The sequence below is a fragment of the Limulus polyphemus genome, unplaced genomic scaffold (assembly GCF_000517525.1).
Source record: "Limulus polyphemus unplaced genomic scaffold, Limulus_polyphemus-2.1.2 Scaffold4957, whole genome shotgun sequence".
NCBI classification, from domain to species: domain Eukaryota; kingdom Metazoa; phylum Arthropoda; class Merostomata; order Xiphosura; family Limulidae; genus Limulus; species Limulus polyphemus.
In genome coordinates this window covers 2,457-11,045 of record NW_013670567.1, presented here as the reverse complement: position 1 = coordinate 11,045, position 8,589 = coordinate 2,457, and the positions used below count along the sequence as shown (strand labels likewise).

Below are 8,589 nucleotides of genomic sequence, written 5' to 3'. Positions count from 1 at the left end.
AGTTAACCAAATATTGATACTTCTGGTGGTTAATGTACTATAAACTGTTTTATTAAGTTAACCAAATATTGATACTTCTGGTGGTTAATGTACAAGGAACTGTTTTATTAAGTTAACCAAATATTGATACTTCTGGTGGTTAATGTACTAGGAACTGTTTTATTAGGTTAACCGAATATTGATACTTCTGGTGGTGAATGTACTAGGAATTGTTTTATTAAGTTAACCGAATATTGATACTTCTGGTGGTTAATGTACAAGTAACTGTTTTATTAAGTTAACCAAAAACATAATTAAAGATTATCTATTAATATTGGGTTTTTTAAGTAAAACATATCTCCCTCACTTAACCCTTCAAAAACTAAGTTTCCTTTGTCTGAAATTCATTGAACAAAACCATATATATATATATATATATCAACTGTCTTGAAACTTACTGGATTTTTCCCTATTACCTGTTTCAGCCAGTTAAGGTCACAGCACACCACTCATATGAAGTCAGAAAAGACATTCACAAGTCAAAGAATATTTTGTAAGTGATCCTGTAAAACTAAACTGATCTTTTGGGTGGTCAACATGTCCAAGAAGATGGTGTGCTCTGTTAGTTTGGTCTCTTTCAAAGATTACTTAATCAGTTTGTGGATACTATTTTTAGCTTCAAAAAACCAATTTTCTTGTGCTCTGAACTAACTTCAAACTGAATAAAATGAGATAAAACACCTAAAGTTACAAGAACAACAAAACTGCCTACTTCAGATTTCCTGTTTTGGATGATGGATTGAAGCACTCGTCTCTGGACAAAATCCTATGCGAGAACAGATTTCCTCCTGGATCAATTAGCTGGGCTATCATGTGTGCATATGCACGGGCTCCAAAAGTACAGATGTGGAGTTCATAAATTGATGACATCTTTTTTAGAAAGCCTCTGGTGCCTGGTCTTAAACGGGTATGGTACCACGGAGACCGTGGCCCATAGAGTTGGAAGTGGTACACGTCCTGTGAATGGAGATATTTGTATTAATGAACATCAAGAGTCGGGTGAAACCCACACTTATTCTCTTTAAGCCATCTGTAATATCAATAAATGAACCTACAGTACACAAAAGCTTATACTAAAATAACATACTAAATATTTTTATATCATTATAACATTTCAACCACTGAGTCTACTTAGCAATGAGCTAATGTCCTACAACTGCCACCAATATTACATCATCGTCTAGAACTTTTGTAAAAGACTGAATACTGACATTGTTCACCTGTTTTTAAAACCTTATAATAAAAAAACAACATAATATCAAAATGTGTGAAATACCTCATTTAATAAGTAGCTCTGACGATACACATAAACATTTTTATTAACTTACATTTCATCTGCTATCTTTTTAAAAACCTCTCCAAACTGTAATAAAAGTTCCTAACTAAATGTGTTGCTTTTGAAGCCAAATTGGCAACAACCAACTGCTGTTTCACTCATAAAACTGATGTTTTACTTCAATACCAGATCTCAAGGTACTAAAAATAACATATTGCAGACAATATTAACTATTTTACATCACATATCATTGAAACAGGATAAATAAAATCAATTCTAATCCATATGTTTTAATTTTTCTCACAAGTTTTTACCTTCAAATTGTTTGGTATATTATCATTTGTTGTGTGAATTAATGTTTGGTCCAAGTCTACCAAAAGTGCCAGCTTTCTTGACTTAAGATATCTGTCTTCATCAGCTTGACCTAACTTCTGTGCTTGCTACAAATAAAGCACAAAACATTGGATTTGGAAACAAGTATGCTACTGAGACTGCTTAAAGTCATGAAAATGAAAAAAAATTTGTATGAGGTTATAAAATTCAATTATTCTACATAATGTTAAAAAAATATTCGCTAAATATCATTTTCCACTGACAATTTTCAAACAAAAAATTAATAATCATACTTTTAAATATCTGATTTTAAACTTTAAAGGACAAAAAGTTGTAAGTAATCAGGAAGGTCCTTAAAAACAAAAATTAATATCAGTTCCACGTTACTTTTATACATTATCCGTACTTTATATTAATATATTATAGTAATCTCATGCATCAAATTAAAACCTTTCGTTTCTTTTACTATAGTGTTTGTTATTTAAAGTTTCCAAAATTATCTAACCCTATTTTTTCTGATCAAATCATCTAATCATTGCTTTGTGCTATTAACATAAGAAATGTTTACAATAACCTTATCACATCAAAATCTAAACTTTAAAGCAATCTAGAAAGAACTGTTCTTCCTTCTCTCTTCCCACCTTCATATTCATAGTGAGTTAGTGCTAACAGATTGAAACTCAAAACACATGTAGAATATGTATACACACACAAGGAGTAATAACAATATCACAATATAAAACTTATCATTTTATACTTCCAAATTTTCAACTCTATCTTCCACTTAAAAGGTTTTCAACCTGTTGTGAAAACAGGATTGGCTTTAATCCTTAGAGTTTTGTACGATAAAACCCCCAAATTTGTAAGTATAACGTACCTCGTGGTTTACTCTCAGTTCAGGAACAGTGTGAACCATGCTCACTGAGGTAGAGGCTACGACCTGTGCTAAACTGTCTCTACTTAATCTGGAAAAAAAAATTAATTATAACAATCAGAAACCAAACACTTTTGTAACTGTGTAAGAAATGTATACCAGAATCACACTAACACAAAAATATGTATTCTTCTAACAACTTGTAAATTGGTAAATGAAATACTTCAAACAGTTAAAATTTGGCATAGTTTCCACTAGTTTTACTATTGTACTGTTTTCAGGCTGTTTTCCCAAAATCTTTAAACATACATTTCAAGAAAAAGATAGATTTTTTTTTTATTAACATCCTAAAAATTAGCGTGAGATAAAGAAGAGAGATTCTGCTGTCCTATTTTTCATGCATTTACACAATAGGCTTAATCTTCTTTAAATATTCACTTTTCATTACAGCTTGTTAGGTAAGATATCAAATAAAACTTGAAAGTGACAGAAAACTCTAGTTTCATCTACAACTGTCTTGAATTTGGAAAAAACAATCAAAACATGGTCATAACATAAACAGAACTCTTAGTAAAGTTTTATGGCATTTACAAATAATTGTTATGACACAATAAATATATATATAACACACCAGTGATCTCTGTAACACAAAACTGTTATGTAACACTCACTGCCTCAAGTCAGTTCCACATTCTGCACATAGGTCTTTGATGATCGTAGCATGGGAACAATCCTGGTACCTGAGGACTGTGCATCTAAATATTGTAAAAAACAACATAATATATATATATATATAACAGAAATATTCTTGTTCCATGGGCCTAAAGTCAGTGCAACTAAATATTGCTACACTTAAAACAGGAAAAATCTTGGCAACAAGGCGTATAAACCAAAATACTGTTAAAATTAAAACAAATAAAAAATATTGTAGTATTGTGAACAGCCTACTTTGTTACTATAATTGTCTATTCATATAAATTAATGAAACAAGTTATGGCACTTTTTTTTTCACAGTTTCATTCCTTATAACATCAGTAAATAAAACTAATGAAACAGAGAAATACAAATATGTTTAAATCTGACAAAATAAAATTTTTAAATGTCAAAAACAGAAAATGAATGAATACTCTTTTTTTAGTAAAAAGTAAAACAAATTAATTAAATCTTGTTTGAAAAGTGTAGCATGGCCTCCTACAAAGTTTCTCAGGTTGAACAAAACAATCTGTATTTTTATGTATGTTTCATTTCACTCAATTCAATAAATAATATATTTACATACCTTCTAATGTCTTTCAGGTTGAACAAAAATATTAATCTGTAACTTCTTTTTCTATATTTCATTTCACTCAGTTCAATAAATATCACCTGTATGTATCTGATGAAATGTTTATTCCTATTTCCTCCTGATTTTCATTTCCATTAATGAAATTAACTTCCAGTTTATTTATTTAATTTTTAAAGCACAGAAAATAAGTAAAACTCGTACTACTTGATCTTAAAACTGAAAGCAACACAATCTATATACATTCAAAATTAAATACCCACTGAATTATGTCGTTCTTAAAAATGTAAATATTAATTTATATGGGAAAATAGTTACATTTTTCCCTTACTCTAAAGAAAAATACTTCTACTAAAATGCACAAATATTTCACAAAACATCTTCAAACGTTGGTACTAGTTTCACGATAACAACTTTCTTGAATTAAAAATAAAACTTAAAAGCGCACAAATTTTCCGGTAAAGTAGAACGCATGAGCAATAATACAAAATTATGACGTCACTTACCCCGGATATAGCTTGCTACCTTCACCAACAGTTAGGGATACCGCAGTCCCTTCAACAGAACATTTGAATTTTTCTTCTGAAGTGGCTTCTTCTTTCAGTTCATTATCAGTCGAAAACAAGAAAAGTACTCTTCCCTGAGTTAGTCGACTTCCTGGTTGAATTTTCCAATGGCGTAAAATTGCTGATTTTTGCCAAGTGAATGTTAGCTCCTTACCCACAGAAACCATTTTCCTAGAGGGCGCTTTATAGTTTTAAAGAGGACGCTAAAGTATGACAAAAATTTAAGTTTAGAGAAAATATATTTATTTTATATTAAATTCATCAATATTAACATAAATATTCAAGATGTTAAATTAATATATTTTTCCTTTGATTGCATATTTACTGTATCAATAAAAACGTATTACTTCGGACACAATATTAAAAATATATTATTACATTTTATATCTTTTTCTTCTTTCCAAAATAAGTTAACTTGTACTGATGAACAGTTCACTCTAAGCAAAAAGATTAAAATATTTTTATCATCGTTCTTCCACAAAGAAGAAGCTTGACACCACAACAAGAAATATACGTCAAAGATCAGGTATTTTAACTCAAAAACGTTCTCTGATTTAAATGAAAAGAATATTCATAGCAGTGTAGTCCATGTTAACGTACAGACCATAATGAATCGTGTAGTCTTAAGTCACTATTTTATAATTAAAAGTAAAACAACAATAAATCGGGCTTAATATACTTATCTTTATTACGTGTTTTTTGAGGCACATGAATAAGGGTAAGATATGGTGTGTAATATTTTCCGCTGGTACAATTGTCCTTTAAATTTGTATATTCTATTTCACTTTAGTTGTCCGTCTGAAATCACAACGCTAAAACCAGGGTTCGATTCTTTTCGGTGAACAGAGCGTAAATAGCTCATTGTATAACTTTGCGTTAAAACACCACCAACCGTCTCAGTATTGTTTATCTTTTAAATTGTGCTTTATTCAATCGACTTTGATGGTGTGGTTTCATTATTTTTACTTAGGAAAATGGACCATATGTTTCAGTGCGATTAATACATAAGCGTGGTATACAGTTTTTTTCCCCGTTAACTTTTTAATTACTTCCAATGATTTTCGTAAAATTAGATTTTCATATTTTCGGTTTAATTTTAATAATCGTTCAAAATAAATCAACACAATATTCAAATAAATAGAATTATTAACTTACTTGTTAGGATGCTAATTAGTTTATTTTCGGTGGATACAGCAGATAGCTCGATGTGGCGTTGTTACAAGAAAACATAAACACACTTAGCAGTGGAAGACTAGAGGGAAAGCAACTAGTCATCACCACCCACCGCCAACTCTTAGGCTACTCTTTTACCAACGAATAGTCGGATTGACCGTCACGGCTGAAAGGGCGATTTGATATGACGGGGATTCGAACCCGTAGATTGCGAGTCGAGCGCCTTGACCACTTGGCTATGCCGGGCCCATATTCCTATATAATAAAAAAGTCTTAGAAATAAGCATAAATGATTCCTAAAATTATGAAAAATGCACCTTTCTTAGTGTGAAATCTTCATTTCAGAAAGTTTTCAATGCGTTTTAATTGGTATATTTTGGTAACTACAGGAACATGGGAATATGTATGGTACTTAAGAACACGAGGGGGGGTCGGATTTACATTGTTGGCAGAGGCAGCGCTAGGCGCTTGAAAGATTCGACGCTCGGGCCCATAGGCGAGGAAATTTTCGGAGTTTCAGTATGATATCGATCATGGTTTTCTATTATGATTTTTTAAGACACCAACTGGGGATTCGGGGCACTGTCGAATAGAATTGTGTCACGGGCCCCATGTGCCAGCGATTAGCGACGGCTCTGATTGAAGGCATTGGCAAGTTTTAAAGCTCGGATATTAATCCGTGGCGGTAATCCACACTAAAATGTAGACATCTGAAATATCTATCTTTGTTTTTTATTATTTACTAATGTACAGTAAATCGATTTTATTACTAGGCAGTCTATAAATATTTGATTGAATTATCAAACACACTTAAAAACATAACATTCAGTTAATTTTGTACAACAAACTTCTGCTTCTGTGATCTATATTAATAATTTGGATCACTCCCTTTGGTGAGTATAACTTGCCATATTTCCTACCAGTTATTAGAAGAATTGAATATAAACCAGGGCTTTTATTCATTTCTATCAAGACTTCTTGAACCTACGTGTTTTTCTAACATCATGAAAGTTATTAGCAGAATGAGCCGGAAATATTTAATTTATTCTGTGAATCGAGCGTTGTCTAGTGGTTGATGGATTCTAACTGAAAATCCGAGGGTTCACTATTTACCGTTCGTTGCTGGACTTTTGGGCACTCTATAAGAGTAACGTTCAAACCCTTCTATTCGGTTATACAAGAGTTGGTGGTGGATGGTGTTGATTATCTGCTTTCCCCTTTGTATTATCACTTTAAAATTAGCGATGGATAACGCAGATAGCCCTCGAGTAGTTTTGCGCGGATGTTCTGAAACATACAGACTTTTTATACTAATGACAACACGAATGAAATATCTGGTGAAATCAACATGTTTTAATCTTGTCAGAAATTGGCTATTTCACGTGTCAATTTTATAAGCCTATCTTAGATTCACCAACATCTTGTCTCGATGAAACAAGGCTTAGCTATTGTGTTTTTCATTATACTTTAGTTATAATGTTATTAATTGAATTTTTACGAAGTAAAATACATTATTGAAAAGTTTGACGCGCAATATTCCTAAAAAAAAAAAAGGTGTTTATTTTTGTGAAAAAAAAAGACAACTAATAATTTTCAGATCATTAATCTCGAATATAGAATAAAGGGAAAAAAATTAAAGTTCACTGGACAACTTCCAGGTTAGTTCGATTTTTGTTTGTTTGTTTTTTTTGGAATTATGCACAAAGCTGCACAATGGGCTATCTGTGCTCTACCCACCACGGGTATCGAAACCCGGTTTCTAGCGTTGTAAGTCCGCAGACATGCCGCTGTGCCACTAGGGGGCGGTTAGTTCGAACTAATCCCCGTGCTTTTGTTGTAGTAAATATAATATTTGAGTTCTCGATAATACACAGTGTACTGTTATTGGACCACTCTAATGTTAGCATTTCGTTGATCTTGTAACATTCAGTCAGTTTAAACATTTGATTTCAGTGTTTTATTTACACTAATAATATTATAGCGCCATAATTATTAAAGTTTTCTGATGACTCTTGGGTATTGATAGCGAAATTGAGTAGTAACAGAATGACTCGGATTAACTGATGTTTGGAAAATGGCCTTTAATTATAGCAAGTACAGGGCAATACATTTGGGATACAATAATGGGACCAACGTTTCATATAGATGGGAACCCAATGAAAAGTATAAAAGGACCTTAGTATAGTGGTAAATAAGTCACTCAAATCATCAAGGTGTTATGTTGTTATTCATACAACTAATAGAAGTTTAGGGTGTATTTAGATATAAACTAATTACAAGTCAAACCGAAGCAATTATCTTTCTAAAAGTCTATACAATCACTAATTAGGTTTCACTTGGAATACTGTGTACAGTTCTGGTCTTCTTATTTCAAAAAAAACATATTCACTTGTTGAAAAAGGTTCAAAGATTACTAGGATTTCCAGAGATGGGGGAATTATTTTTTGGGAAAAGGTTAACATCTCTTTTTCTTTTCTTGAGAAAAGAAGGATAAGATGTGACGATCGATATGATAACAGAATCCGGTTTCTTTTTCCCTGTATTTTGAAGACAATATGGAGACAGTTTGAGTGAGTGCTGTTGACTACCTGCATTCCCTCTAGTTCAGTTCAAAATTAGGGACGGCTAGTATAGAAAATCCTTATGTAGCTTTGTGCGAATATTTGAAGCAAACAAATAGATGACAAGACACAAGTTTGGGGTTTAGAAAAGAGACAGGGTAGGTTCAATTTAAGGAAGTTCTTGTTGTCCATCTGCTAAATACATCCCGTAAAATTACTAAGAGTTTAAACCTTGTCATCTCTAAGACTAGTTTTTACTTGTAATAATGATATACACGATGACTAACGTATCTTTATTTATCTTATTTCCTGTCAGCTAACGTTCTTTCACGTCCTGCAATCATTTCCTGTACAGTAGCTGATTCATTATTTTCTGGGTCAGTTTTATAATCACTGATTTTGTTTAGTACGAAAAGAATAACACAGACCTGCGATGGTTTTATTGTTAACATAGGCTTGCGATGGTTTTATTGTTAACATAGGCT

At 31.9% G+C, this 8,589-nt stretch overlaps 1 protein-coding gene across 4 annotated transcripts in view; it reads right to left on the bottom strand.

Moving 5' to 3' along the window:
• LOC106471906 (RNA polymerase II subunit A C-terminal domain phosphatase-like) overlaps nt 1-4,545 on the bottom strand; it is a 12,601-nt gene extending 8,056 nt beyond the window's left edge. For all 4 annotated transcript variants that reach the window (XM_022400528.1, XM_022400531.1, XM_022400530.1 and 1 more), the window contains exons 1-5: nt 4,311-4,545; nt 3,194-3,277; nt 2,526-2,613; nt 1,630-1,755; nt 752-996 (exon numbers count right to left, since the gene is read on the bottom strand). In XM_022400528.1, the coding sequence (XP_022256236.1) occupies nt 752-996; nt 1,630-1,755; nt 2,526-2,613; nt 3,194-3,277; nt 4,311-4,537 (770 nt within the window). In that variant the 5' untranslated portion in view covers nt 4,538-4,545. The remainder of the gene's footprint in view (nt 1-751; nt 997-1,629; nt 1,756-2,525; nt 2,614-3,193; nt 3,278-4,310) is intronic.
• Nucleotides 4,546-8,589: the final 4,044 nt, after the last annotated feature.